The 15,815-nt window shown below is 29.2% G+C and overlaps 1 protein-coding gene across 3 annotated transcripts in view; it reads right to left on the bottom strand.

Moving 5' to 3' along the window:
• The window catches only part of Vps39 (vacuolar protein sorting 39), a 75,965-nt gene that overhangs the window by 18,931 nt on the left and 41,219 nt on the right, over positions 1-15,815 (bottom strand). For all 3 annotated transcript variants that reach the window (XM_075367160.1, XM_075367159.1, XM_075367161.1), the window contains exons 8-13: positions 14,682-14,811; positions 12,836-12,981; positions 9,978-10,082; positions 7,757-7,979; positions 4,302-4,474; positions 425-635 (exon numbers count right to left, since the gene is read on the bottom strand). In XM_075367160.1, coding sequence (XP_075223275.1) covers positions 425-635; positions 4,302-4,474; positions 7,757-7,979; positions 9,978-10,082; positions 12,836-12,981; positions 14,682-14,811 — 988 coding nt within the window. The remainder of the gene's footprint in view (positions 1-424; positions 636-4,301; positions 4,475-7,756; positions 7,980-9,977; positions 10,083-12,835; positions 12,982-14,681; positions 14,812-15,815) is intronic.

Genomic DNA, 15,815 nt, shown 5'->3' with positions numbered 1-15,815 from the left:
AAATATATCTTTCGCTTACTATAATTGATCTTGCAACATACAAAACAATTCAACTGCACTAGTACATCCAACAGTTCGACACACAGAAATATGCTAATTAATTATAAATATGTATTATATGAGTACTTGTATGCATACTACATGATGCCATAAATAAATTGGTAGTAAATTTAAATCAGAACAAGACATTTTTCTTTTACAAATCTTCCTATTTGATGCATGTTTTATAATCATTTATCATTCCTGACACTGACTTATTATAACACCAAGAAAAGGTCACAGTCCAATCTTGATTGATGTTAGTTAATTCCATGATCCATAGATAAAACTTGCATTAATGCAGATAAGACCACTGAATAAAAAAAGTAGAAAAAAAATTATAATCCATAAATAAAGATATAATAATATAATTGAAAAGACTTACTATCAAAGGGAAAATGTATAAGTACAGCTTCAGGAACATAATGTTCAGATTTTTCTAATAATTGTAATAATTTAGTCCTTAAATTGTTCCCTTGCTGTTGTTCAGCCTGCCCATTATCATTACATAACTGTTGAACTTTTTCCCTATACTGATGTACTAATACATTATGAAATATTGAGTTTGTTTCTTTCCACACATGTATAACATGCTCCTATAAGAGAAAAATAAATAAATTATTATAAAAAAATTGTTAAATTATAAAAAATAGATAAATTATTGATAAAGAATAATACATTTTGATAAAGATGACAAAACAATAAAAAACATTTGTTGCCTTGAATTTAATAACATTTTAAAATGAATCATATGATCTTAATTCTGGTACCTAACTTCTCAGTAATAATGACCCGACCCCAATTTTTAAATTCTTTTCATTTATTTCTGTTGTAAAAATTTTTTTCCTAAAAATGACTTTTGTCATCTTACAGAATATTACTTTCATCTTGATGATCTAATAGCCTTAAAACTTGTAATAGAAATCATCTTTTAAATATTTAATTCAGAAATACTACTGTCTAATATTAATCAAACATTAATTTGTTACAAAAGATATGTTTAAATCATTTACAATATTGTTCTGAAGTCACAAAGTAACTGCACAGTTGTTATAATTTTCCGAGATATAAGACCCTATTAATTCCTTTTTATGACACTGCACAACATACTGTCACTTTTTCAATGAGTAATAGTCAGAAGTAAAAGGTAAGGATTCTTTGAAATTCAAAAAAGTTATGTAATCATATAGATGTAAGAGGGTTTTATCAGATAACTCAAGAATTTGTAAGAGCATTTTTGTTTTCATCATACTCTGCAGAAAACTGTTCAGTAAAAATAACTCTCATTTTCAATTTCTGGGCCACCTGAGTCTTGTACAAATGAAAGCTTAAATCTACAGTAAATATTCCATCTAAAATGCAACAAGCCACAACATGCTGTTATGCAGGAGGCTTTGACTGATCTGACAATTTCTTGACATTCATGTATATCTTTTATGGAGTATGAAAATTTTTTATTCAACATTGAACCAAATAGCTTTAATAATTCCAATCTGCATTTCTAGTATGATTTAATAGAACTGGTTCATAAAGTTGAAAGTGATAACAAAATTCTTGTCAGGCAGCTTCTTAAGAATCATTGTTTTTACAAATGATTATATATAATATAATATTAAAAAACATAATATTTTTTGTTATAATATTTTCAGTAAATAATTTTACCAGATTTCTACAGTTACAGTTCCTGTCAAACATATACACATACTACCATTGTCAATTTTAATGAAACCTTAAAAACGAAATTAAAATTTATAAAATGAATTGTAAGGTGCATAACATTTAGACCACATCTACTTATGCATGCAAAATATTAGTGTTATGAAGAGGATAAAGAATAAAGGATGAGAAGCATCTGAAATGTGGTTGAGGAATAAAAATAAAAATATCAATGCAAATTAGTGAAAGTATTTGTTTGCTGGTGAATACAAGAATCTCAGCAACACTATTTTATACTTTTAATAAAACATTTATCTATTTGTCTTCTCACAATTATTCTCTCTTCACAGCGCATAAATACAGGCTATGAGGCATGCACGAGCCATATATTGATGAAACAATTGAAATTAACACTCGCTAAGGGTAAATTATATTTAACAAGCGAAGCTATTGTAGAAATGTCTATTGTCGATGAACTTCTTAAAACTCAAAAATGTGATGACAAAAAGTCAAAGAAAGCACAAAGTAAACGATATGTTATAATCAACAAGGATGATAACCAAACAATTACGTTTGAACCTCAAGAGGCAGTTGATTGATTTATTTAACATGTTGGCTGAACTGACTGACGCAATGAGATATTAAACTCTGAAGAGACTCAACTGCTGCCGAACAGCCAACCTATTCTTGAATGCAGCAAAGAAATGGAAACAATCAGCAACAGCGACGTGGCTGGAGATTGCCAAACTGCAATCGTAATGTAGATGTCAAGTTCAATGTGTGCACCTTTTGTAGTTCGGTAGATGTCTAGACAATAATCTAACTCTCGCCAGGTGTGTGGGAGCATCTGTGGCATTATTAGACCAATAGCTTCAACAATTCTCTGTTTTAAATCATCCAAATCTCAAACTTTTCTTTGGTATACACAACCTTTATTAAATATCCAAGCAAAAAAGTCCAAAAGAGTGATATTTGGAGATCTAAGTGGGAATGCAGCTGGATCTCCTTGTTCAATCCAACATCCAGGGTAAGTGTTGTTCAAGAACAAGATTAACATCTTAATGAAAGTGTAATGGAGCACCATCTAGTTGGAAACTTAAGCATGCAGGAATCTGAGGAATAGCAAAGTTCTCTCAAGTATGCCAAGATGTGTGAATCAAGGTATGTTTTTTACCATGAAAAAACAGACCGATTATGCAATTTTTGTGCAGTCCTAACCAGTCACTGACATTTGGTACATCTCCTTCATTTTTATTATTGTAACAGGGTTTTCAGTACCCCAAATTCAACAATTATGTCTTTCCCGCACATATTAAAGGTTTCCCCATCATTAAATAACAACATATTAAGATAATCAGAATTGTTTTTGACATGGTGCATTACCTATGCAGTAAACTGATATTATAGGCAAATATAATTTGATTTAATGTGATGACGGAGTTGAACTTGAAAGCTCACAAACGGAGCAGTTTATGAACAATATCTTGAACAATGGAATGCGAATTTTGCAGTTCGTAATGAGCCCATCTAATTGACTTTCAAAGACTGACAGTGAGTGTATTGCATATATGATCCTCTTTCCTACCACTACTTGATACTTTTGGATGATTTCCAGTTTGTGAAACCAGCTTGCAGTCTCTCTTAAAGCTGTATCCCACTGATGAATACACTTGGATGTAGGAGGATCCATTCAGTTTGTGCATACCGCTGAAGCTCATGTAACCAATTGAAACTCTGCTAACCAAAGCATGCAGAGAACCTTCTGTTGTGGGGTTCAAATCTTGACTGACTACAATTGCATTGTGAGTCAGCTTGCCTATGTGTGCATATTCTACTGATCTTCACAGTGTCCAGAACAAATCTTGGAGATATTTCCTGCTGATTGAGCCTAAATTTAAGAAATTTCAAAAAGACTGGTTTTCTAAATACAGGCCTCATTACTTTTGGATACCTTTAGCTTGAACACTCTGTATAAAAGTCTAAAACAAGAAAAAAGCAGAACAACATTTATTCCATTTCAAATGCATTAGTGCTAAGCTATGAACTGTGTTAAAAATACAGAATAACATTTTTTTTTTGTTAAGGGATAGAAAGGCCACCCAGCTGTACTTGATTAGGTGTATTATACGGCCATTTGACAGGAAACAGAATTCCTAAGATGGTCCACAGGCTTTTCTACCGAATATCAAGGAAGAGCTGGATTTTCAGGTCTGGTATCCTCAGCATGGAGAACCTGGCTGGATCAGATCTTAACCCAATGCAAGTGATAATGGGGAGGAGAGAATTAAGAAAATGGACAAGAGGCAAGTGGAAAGATTTATGATTTACTAGTCAAAATAAATTGAGGTAGTTTACTGGCTTGTTCCTGAACCAAAAAATTATTTTTACTTTGGTGCAGGTAATTTTTTTCTATAAATGAGTTGTTACTCAAATCGTTTTTCCTATTTTGCTGCAACATAAATGTTCCTGCTATTCATGGATTCAATATAAAATTGTTCAAAATAAAATGAAAATAACAATTTATATAAAAGTGATTTCAGTTGTAAATAATTTATTGTGCATTATTAGAGGATTGTCATAATTAAAACAGTATTTGAAGAATTTACCAGGTACTGTATAACCAAAGATTTCTGTGTTTTCAATAGATAATCCAGAACCCTTGGACGAGGCAGCTGTTCAACTTCTGGTAAATCTTCAGTAAATATTTTCAAACCTTCCTCTGGATGTTTTTCAAGAACCCAACCAGCAAATTGAAATATTAGATTTATGTGCTCTTTACCTGCAATAAAGATAACATTAATAAAATAAACATAAAAAAATTGTTATGCACTATACATGTAAAGACTCAGATACTGAATTAGACAATACTTTTAATTACATCAAATTAAAAAAAATTGTTGATAATAAAATAGTTTTGAAACATTTTTTTATATGTTTTCTAATCAGTTTTTATAAGAAAAAGTCCATATGAAATGATGTATGCTTGTATAATAATACAAATCCTTTGTCACAAATTATTATGTAGACAGCATTCTCATTTTTTTAAACAGTACAGTGATATATTGTGTAAAACACAATGCAGTGTATATGTGTGGGTGTACACACACACACACACACACAGCATAATGATATATATTTTCTGTGATATTTGTTTAAAACTGTACTCAAGTAATTTAAAATCTTTCAAGAGAACCGTCTCAGAACATTAATTGTGATGAAAATTTCAAATACAAAGAATAAGCTATGCTAAACAGTCATTTTAAAACACTAGCAAAGTGGAATTATCAACTATTAAAAAGAAAGTAAAAATCTGTAACTGGCACATTTTAAATTTGAAAAATCATTATCAGTATTTATAAATGAATTAATAAAACTGAAAACAAAAATAAAGTTAAATTAACAAAAAAAGACCAAACTTACAAACCACTTAACTAGAAATCAATTTCAGCTTAAATTAAAATATGTTGTTATATATATATATATATATATATATATATATATAACAAAATAATCTTACTATAAATAGTCATGGTTGAAACTAAAAAATGAGCTTCACATCACACATAGCTAGAGTTCCAAAATAGATGGAGGAAATCAATTCCACTAATCTAGAAGCCATAGTCATTTTGCAATTTTTAAATGTTTGTTTTTAGCTCATTCAGTGTATGAAAATTACTCTGAAAAACTACATTTTTAAATACACTCAAACAAAAAAAAGTGATATTATAAGATTTGGAGATCTTGGCTGTTATGTTTTTGTAATTAAATGATGAACGAATCTTCTTATATCATGGCTCTTTTATTAACTATATGACAGGTAGCACTTTCCTGCTCAAACCAACGTTCTCATTAATTTCTTACTAACAGTGCAGTTATCCGTGGATCAAGTTTTATAAAAAAAAAAAGTATCTATTTCATATTGATAGGAAACTGCAAATGAAATATCAGTTACGTTTTGTTATGAAAAGTGCAAGGATTTCACCGCTTGGTCTGCTGTTGGATATTTCAACTATTTCACAGGGACCCACGTTGAGGCAAAGCCTAATCATTAAAATAAACAAAACTAGCACCTTAATTTAATTTTTATAAAAAAAAGCTGAAGAGAATACTTTAAATACTTTTCACAGTGAGTTTATTCCAATTCATAAACAATATCAATACAATAAGGTAAGAATTCAATTTTAAATTAAAACTTGCTATTCAAAATTTGTTTATTATATATGCAAATGAATACCAGTAAAACCAAAGTATAATACTGTAGTGGCTTATACATCCTTCACAAACCATACATGCCTAACAGCTTTGATCTAAACAGATGTAATTTTCAGCAAGACAGATTTCCATTGCCATGTTAGCTTGTGATTATAATTTTGCAATAACTAATCTGAATCTTAGAGCATCTGAATCACATTCTCTTTTAAACTTGATTAAATACCTGCAGAATTGCATAAGATGTTATTAAAAATCATTAAGTAACAACAATCTATGGCAAATCCAAATCTATGAATACTTGTGGACACCTAATTTTTCATCTTTTACAAATAATATAAATTAAGTATAATTAAGTTTGATTAAGTTAAGTAATATTATAATTAGTATTAAGATCACTCCATTAATTATTAATTCTGTAAAAGGGAAAAAAATAATAAATAAAAAACGTCAGATGTTTTAAAATGGCTTAACATCTGTTGTTGATAATGAACATTTGGTACAACCATCTACCATGATTACACCAGAAAATGTCATTGCTGTTTAGAATGCGATTGTGGAAGGTCATTGATGACATTTGTAACATTGTGGGATTATCTTATGGCATGTCAGTGGCTTTTATAACAAGAATTGAACAGTAGAAAATGGCTACAAAATTTGTATCATGACTGCTAAAAGACTAACAGAAACACCATCACATAAATGTCAGCAGTTCTTTGAAAGTACTACTTAAAACTGATCCAATCTCATTTCAAAGGTTGTCACAGATGAAAGTTCAGTTTATCTATAAATTGAGTTTATTCACAAGGAGTTTGTATCTCCTGATCAGGTAATTAATGCAGAATTCTATCGTGCTGCCCTAAGATGGTAAGGAAGGATATGTGAAGAAACGTTCGGAGAAGAGGAGCAGAATGACTGGGCCCTTCACCCAATCATCTACCATTTCCCAAAATGAAACAACCACCATTGGTCATTCCTCATCCACCATATTTGTTCAACTTGGCTCCATCTGAGTTTTCCTCTATAAAGTTGAAGGGGGTGAAAATTTGTCATGACAGAGGAGATTCGAGTGGAATCATTGACAACGATGAACACACTCATTAACAAAGGCTTTCAGAATACATTGTATCTAATGCATAAATGTTAGGATTGGTGTCTGAGCTCTAAAGGAAATTACTTAGAAGGTGATGGTGATGAATAAGATCCAGGTATGAGTGATTATATTTACTACAATTTTTCTGAAAGTTTGGTAGCATGTCATAAATTTAGCCCTGAAAACAGCAGTTTTTGACAGTTCAATTTCTGAAGATAACTTTCTAAGAAATTTCTGAGCGATTAAATGAGAAATGCTTCTCACACCCACAAGAACTTCCACAATTTAAGATCATGATTGGTCTGGACTTTTTTAATTCTGCTCTTTCCAAATCCATAAAATCTCTGTATCAAATGTAATACTGTTGACTAATTAAGAATTATCACTAGAAGAAATTTCAATTGAAACTCATCTTTCACAGATTTGAAAAATTTATACATGAATAAGTCTCCACAATAAACACATGCTCAGACATGGAAATGACAGAGCTGACACAATACAAAGAATTGATACAAAATGATTAGTACATAAGATAATTTTAACTGCCATATGCAACTAACCTTGAGTAGAAGGTTACCATCCAACAACTAAAACATAAAATTTACTCATGAGCAAGGTATATACCCTTATTTTAAGGGTAGATGGAAGACAAATATTGAAACAACTATTATTGTATTATGGATTACCCAGCTCAATGTAAAACAAATTTAAGGAAAATTTAGAAAAAAAACCATTGTAGTATAAAGTGAAGCAACTAACCCAGCGCCTGTAAATATTGTATAGTACTTTCAAGCCCTCTTAGACTTGAATCAGGCTGATCTGCTTGCTTTTGTAACAATTCCAGTGCTTCCTTATGTAAATCTCTTGTTTGATATAATATTACTAATTCATTATACTTATGATACTTTTTCAATGTGCGTTCAGTCTCTTCTAAGTGACAATTTTTTCGTCTTAACAGAGGTGCTACCAATGCATCATTAGTCTAAAAAAAAAAGATTAAAATAATTATTACATTATTGCCTCTCAATTAATATCTCAATAGCACAAGCATACATTTATGCACATATATATGCACACATACAACAAACATACTTCTCAATAAATATTTCTCCTGTTCCCTGAAGGTTTTAACTTCACAAAGATTATAAACCAGCTGCATTTTTTGAAGTATGACATTATCACTACACAAAACTGGAATCGTTAAGTGAAAGAAAATTTTATACAAAAAAAAGCTTACACAGTTATTTTTGTAAATAAAGTAGTTTTTGAATAAAATGCAACTAATCAAGAACCTTTTACTTTAATGGAGATTATTCTTTCCTTTATAACCTTTTCCATTTCATTTATAATTGTAATTGAGAAACTACGTTCATATTACATGTTAAAACATATGATATAGTGTAAAACAATTTCTATCTTTACTAGAGAAAAAAAGGCAATGTTTTTAAAAATAGTCATTATATTGAAAATTACTATTTGAAATTTTTTTAAATGCTGAATTTAAATGCCAGATATAGCACTGGTCTTAAATATACTTACAAAAATGAAATTAAAATATTTTTAATACAATTTTTTAACAAATATTAAAATAAATTAATACTAAAATAAATAACAACTATTGAAAAAAGTAAAAACAAATTATTTTTTAATCCTGCATGTTTTCATAATTCACATACAGTTCTCTTAAAATAAGTTGTAACACAATAAAAACACAGAAAAAAGGACCTTTAATATGTACACAAATCAATCTTTTTCAACTGGTAGCTCATTGTATATTATTGTTTATACAGCAGCTTCTTTTACAACAATATTATAGTTATAGTTTGAACATATATTTTGTGTATTAGTTTGTTAGCACTACTCAGAGAGTTTTTAGCAACCTATTCACAACTATGCAAATGTAAATTCCTTTAACTAATCTAAGTGATAAAAAGGCTACAAAATACAGATTTGCAGTTGCATAAACAGCTTTTTAATGACACCCATCACATTCTACTTAATATGCATTAGTTACCCAAGTTTTTGGCTGAAGAGAATCACTTAATAAGTGCTACAATAAATCATTGGGAAAATTTTTTTAATACCTTTATAAAACATCATACTTTATGAAGTTGTAACAATTAAAAATAATTAAATGAAATAATTAATTTTTTATTTTACAAATAATCTGAATATTATTGCACAATTATTTTATCATATTAAATTACAAATATTTCATATGTTAACACTAATTTATCTTTAACTATTTCATAGGAAGACTAAAGTTAAGCTTGTTTGAAGCCTAACATAGCTATTCTAGATAACTAAATTTTCATAAACACACATACCTGTATATACACACTCTCTCTTAGAAGTTAGTTTATCTAAATGATTAACAGCTTAATGGCCATTTTTATTTCATGAGTCATTTAAATTAAAAATTACTTGATTTATAAAATTTTTATCAGAATAATAATAAAAGCTAATGTTTTTGATTTGCAGTCAAATCATACCTTAAAATTAATTATTCTTAATGCTAAATTATTTCTTTAATTGAGTATACCTCTTTACATAAATATTCTAAACGTTAGATATCATAAATACATTCACTTAACATTTTAATGAAATATAACATACTTATGCAAGATAAAAAAAAACTGCTTTTATTTTAATCAAAAGAGGCTAATATTTAATAAACAAAATGAAAAATGGCAAAACTTCTGTTTTTTTGTAATAAAAATAAATGTGTATACGCGCGCACAGCACGCACACACACACACACACACACACACACACACACACATGCACACACATGCACACCATTCTCAAAAATACACAGCTATTAATTTCTATATCATTCTAGATTAATTATAAAATGATATTGATTTAATTCACACAAATAAAAAAGAAGCTCAAAGTGCCATAAAGAAAGATGATGCGATCTTTTATAAAATATTTTTTGGAGAGAAACACCTTATTTTAAATGTTATCACCAACGCACCTGAAGATAACACTTCAGAAGAGTGGTATCAATAATTTGTAATAATTGTTGATATTTTTTTGATTTGGAATCTTCTTTTTCTTTTGACATCAATTTTTGTCGAACCTGTAACACAGAAAGAAACTCTAAAATAATATTAAAATGAAAATACAATCAAAAAGCTTACATCTTAAAAGAATATATACAATGTCCAACAGGAAACCAATATACTTCACAGGTATATTCCTCTCATCAAAACAATGAAAAAAGTTTACATAAACAAAGGTCTGGAAACGCTTTGTTAATGAGTTACGGCTAGTGAAAGATTTTGCCTGGAATCCAGCTCCCCCAATGAAATAAGGCCAAACTGAAACTCTTAGGACATTATTTTAAGAGCAAACTTAATGGTTTCCTATGGTTTTTGACCCGAAAAATTGAATAAAATATGTTCCAGGACTGTATCTAAAGTAGTTTTCATGATATTCAAAGTAAAATTGAAAAATTTGTCTGAAAACTGTATTTTAGGTTTGTAATACAATATGTTAAATGACTGTTAAATGACTAATAAATATATAAAATTTATTAACAAAACTTGAAAGAATTTAATTTTAAAAATAATGATGTAAATTAGTCCAATAAAAATCAAATAAACATTTTAAAAAATCAAATTTTACTGAAGAAAAAACAGAACAAAAAATAAATGAAAGACTTATTCTGGACATTTTTACAATTCATTCACTTGTTTGTATAAAAAGACAGTTAATAATAATAAAAAACATAGTTATCAAAAGAATAATAGTTAATTTTATTCATAGATGATTTATTTTTACAAGAAACTGAATATAAAATTTGAAGTAGAAACAGGTGGCTAACTGAAAATCCGAATGCAATTAAAGACCTTCAACTTTCAAACCTGATTTTCATTAAATGTACAGTGTGGTTTAATTCAGGACAAGTTAATTGGACCATTTAATTTTCAAAATTGCCTTTTTGATATTGTGTGCAAAAGATTTTTTACAAAATCAATTGCCAGTACTGCTAGAAGATGTACCTCTTGAAAAAAGGAAGCAAATGTTATTTCAACATGACTGTATGCCACCTCATTATTCACAAGATTTTAAACAGCATTTAAACCTAAGTTTTCCAAGGTGATGGAATGGTCAAAGTGGCTCCTAGGTCCCCTGATTTAAATTCCTTGGACTATTACCTTTGCGGGGTCATTTAAAGGAATTTGTTTGCACAGAAAAGGTTAATTACAAAGAAGGATTATGGAACTGAATTTTAACATTTTGAGCACTTTAAGACTTTAAATACTTTCACCAACACACAGAAAGTTTGTTTATTCTAGGTTTCAAATAGCAAATAACATGAATAAAATTTGAAAACAGAAATTACTGTAAATTTTTCAATAATAGTACATTGTCTACATTGCTGTAGACCTAACCTATTTATAATTACATAATAATAACTAAAAATGTGATAATCTGAGATTAATAACAGGTGGAAGTAACGATTAATGCTCTTATCATGTGGTAGCTATTTCAAAAGTGATGTGTCATTTTCCTCCACCCAGTGGATTGCATCAACTGGTTGAAGGTTGTCATACGTATGTGTGTTGTGTATTTAGATGCACCACACATATGCAATTTAGGCCTCAACATAAAATAGACAGAAAACAACGCAACATTTCCATTAATTTTCACGCGTGCATGCATGCACACACACTTTTATATATATATAGAATAAAAATATACTACTAAATTCAACAATGTTAACATAATAAATAAACAACCAAAAGAGTAAATCAAAGAACTTAACTTTATTAACTGAGAAGTGTTTTGATTCTTGATAATTCTTTTTAGGTGATAAATTATTTAAAAAAAATTTTTTAAATAGTCTTAATTTTTAATGATTATAATTATTAAAATATATATAGGTATATACACTGATGTAAACTGAAGCAAATGGATTTGGAATACTGAAACCCTTTGAGTACCTCAGAGTTAACACTGAAAAGGTTTTATATAATTAACATAATTCTTTCTTGAAAATTGGGAATACAAAAAATTTAGTTAATTATACAGAATGTTTATGGGGTCCTCATGTTTATTGGGTTTATGAGGTCCTGTCATACACTAGAACAATACATAGCATTGAGTTAATTTATAACGGTTGCTGGAAATGGTCTCCACGAAGATTCAGACATATTTGCATGAATTTCTTCTTGTTCTCAAAGACTTTCACAAACAGTTCATGTGAAATGTTCTTGTTGAATTCACGAATAGCAGTTTGAAGTAAATGGTGGGTGGGTCTTGCAGTTTTTCAGAGTGCTGATGATCTGCTATTTCACTCATAGCCATTTACCAATCCCATCTCCCAAAATTTCTCAATTAGCGTTGTTATACTATGTCGATTAGGAACTGGAAATCTAACAGAAAACTGGTTTTCAACTATCTGTATTCACCATGTATATGAAAATGTATTCAATGAGAAATATTCACTGTTCTAAAGTTAACACCATTTTTAGTGCACATAAAAGACATTTTTCAATCATTCACAGGCGACCAACACAAAATGAACAAAGAACCAGACAAACTCTTTTGTCACTATGTCACCAGCCTGACTGAGTCATGGAAGCAAACTGCACATAACGCAGAATTATCAACCTTTGCAGGAAACATTACTCACAGTGCACAGAATACAATCTCAACATGTAATCATGTTTATATAGGATGTATACTGTATAGTTACTTTTCAAACACACAGTATAATGATAAAAATTTTACAAAATTATTGTATAACACTTTAAATTAAAGATAAATTACATGTAAAAACAAAAGAAATAAATATGTAGATAAGTAAATAAATAATATTAATACCATGGTTAGATATTGTATTAAAGCCATTAAACCATCTTCATAATCTTTATCCTCAAGTTTTACAGCACTAGAATCGACACTTGACATTTGACCACGGACTTGCTGTGGTAAAAGATTAGGAAATAATTGTATCACTTCATATGGATCTGAAAATAAAATAATAGCAACTTTCAATACTTGCTATAACTTTTAAAATGGCCAAAGGCAAAATTTTTTCATCTTTCTACTTCCACCATGATCCACTACAAACTAGTATTATTATGAATCACTGTAATTATTTACCTTCAGCAAAAACTGCCATTATTACACAAATCTTGTTGACTGACCTCACATTTTTAATGTCCCAAAATGAGCATCATACTGATGTTTCCAGGGAGGGCATTTTTTATGAAACCAAATTTTTAAAATCATAAGGTGCTATAACTGGAATGTAGGAAGATCATACAAATTCCACATGAAATATTCAATAAGGTTTTTGTGATGCATGTCAGATGCAGTGAGATTTTGATGGTATTTTTTGACTATCAATTTTTAATAACCTTCTTGAGCCTCTTTGGTGATTCACAATATGCTACCACATTAATCAAATAGTCGTCAGGCATTCAAAACACCTTGATTAAAGATAATGCTCAGCAGCACCTATCTGGCTGAGGGAGCTATTTATGCTATTATGTTCATGGGGAATAAGGAAGTTTCCAATTACATGAACTTCATTTTGTTAGTAATGGGCCCAAAATTCCTCTACAATTACAATGTTGTCCAAAAATACACGTCCTCATTTGTAATAGAAAACAAAAAGTGAGAAAGCTATTAAAAATATTACTCTTTACACATAATGTAGAGGCACACTTTTTTTTAGCTTAAACACAGGCAGATAATTCAAAGTGTATTTCCAAGCAATGTATTCAATTTTTCCATAATTATATGCTACTAACCTTGAAAAAAAAATACAGTCATCTGACGACAGAGCAACATAGAATTTCCCCATGAAAAGTAATGTAAGTTACACACTCTCAATCTAAAGATCCTTTTTTACAATATCCATTATAAACTGTTTAGCAGACTACCAATGGAGGATTTATATGTTCAATGTATAATTTTCAATAATATAATCTTCTTACATGGTATTTATAAATATTGTTTCTTTATACCCAAATTACAATCTGATTATTGAGTTTTCTTTTGAAGACTATACTAAGAAAAAAAAGGTTGAAGAACCATTCTCCCAGTATCAAAATGTAATGTAAATGTAATCATATAATTCCTGATCACGTATGTATATCTAAGAAAATCTAAAAAACAGAAACAAAATTGTAATGATTCACACACTGATGAAGTCTTCACTTTTATGGTTCTCAGATGTAACAGTTCTAAAAATTAAATCAGCCCATATTTTAAATTTAATATAATTTTTTAGTTTATTTTACAGTTATACATTTTTTATTAATTAGAAATAATGAGATATTATTATTTATGCATTATCTACAAGAGTCAACTGCTTAAACAGGCCAAATTGTTCAGGGTCACAAAAAATGCCATCACTATGCAATAAAAAGGCATAAGTGCCTTGTCTATTTTGGTGATTTTATCTAGTTCCGTAAACACAAATTAGCTTATTAAACCTAAATCATATCTTTAAATTTCAGTAAACTAAATACCTGTTTCAGGTATTGCATAACTGTGAGGGAAGGAATATAAGTACATACAATAATTTCTCTTAACAAACTACTTGAATGAATAAAAAAAAAGAATGCACAAATCTGAATCCCATTAATGCTAAGAGTGATTATACACTATATTGCGAACAAATACTTATTTAAGCAGTAAATGTGTATGTAAAATATACCTGTTTCTAAATCGATAAATTGTTTCATTGATTCCAGAAACCTTTTATTTCTAAACAAATCAAATGCATAAAGAGTTTGAATGCGATGAATGTTTTTCTTTTTATCTTCTTCTATGTTATCTGAAGTATTCTGTAAATGATAAAGCTTGAGTAAGTAAAACCACGAGTGAAATTATCAAATGGTAATATTATAAAAATTTCAACATTTTCAATTCTCACTATCAAGATTCACACAGTCCTAAAAACCTGAAATTTTTGATTTAATTAAATAGAAATATTTTTGATAAATTTCATTTTAAAATTTAGAATAATGAACTGTATCTTCTGAAGAAAAGTATAATATACAGTTTATTTTATTATATTACATGATTAATTTAATTATCAGTAAGTTACAATGTACTGAAAAAAATTTAAAAAAACCAAAAAAAAATCATAAATCTGTTTTATTATTCTAGGACTTTGAATATCAGTCAATGAAGAAAAATATAACCATCTAAACAACCTGACTGACTATGCATTCCATTTTGTAACTAATTTCAATAAAATTCATTAATAAATTAGAGATTGAATAGTAAGCCTGTGAATTCTAACTAAACTGGACTTGGATGTAATGAATGAGGATGTTAGTGAATTACAACTAGAAGAGCTGCATTTGCCATTCTCAAAACTTTGGCTTTGGCATCAATATCAATTTACACTCCAGCAGAGTGCTGTAGCCTGATCTGGTTCATAAGTTCCCATATATCCAAGGTAGTTATGACTTTAGGTATACCACATGAAATATATTACAGGCACAGTAAAAACCACTCCAACAGGCTGGCAATCTTGGTTTAAAAAAGGCAACATCATCACTTATTACAAGAATAGTTCTAATTCTATTTCTAAATGAAGAATGCCAAATGAATCAGTGGGATTTAGAGAAGTTTGAGGAAGAAGAGGTAAAGAAGATTTTTGAGGGCATCGAAAGAGATCTGAATAAAAAAGATAAGGTAGAAAATAAAGAGGAAGAATGGGAGAATGTTAATAAGGAAATTCTTAAATCAGTAGTAGTGAACTCAGGTGGAAAAAAGAGTACTGATAGAAACCCTTAGATATCAGAGGAAATATTGTAGATGAGTGTAGGAAGTATAAGAA

The sequence above is a fragment of the Lycorma delicatula genome, chromosome 5 (assembly GCF_047948215.1).
Source record: "Lycorma delicatula isolate Av1 chromosome 5, ASM4794821v1, whole genome shotgun sequence".
Classification (NCBI taxonomy): Eukaryota; Metazoa; Arthropoda; class Insecta; order Hemiptera; family Fulgoridae; genus Lycorma; species Lycorma delicatula.
Note: the sequence above shows the minus strand (reverse complement) of the source record. Positions and strands in the feature narration are given on the sequence as shown.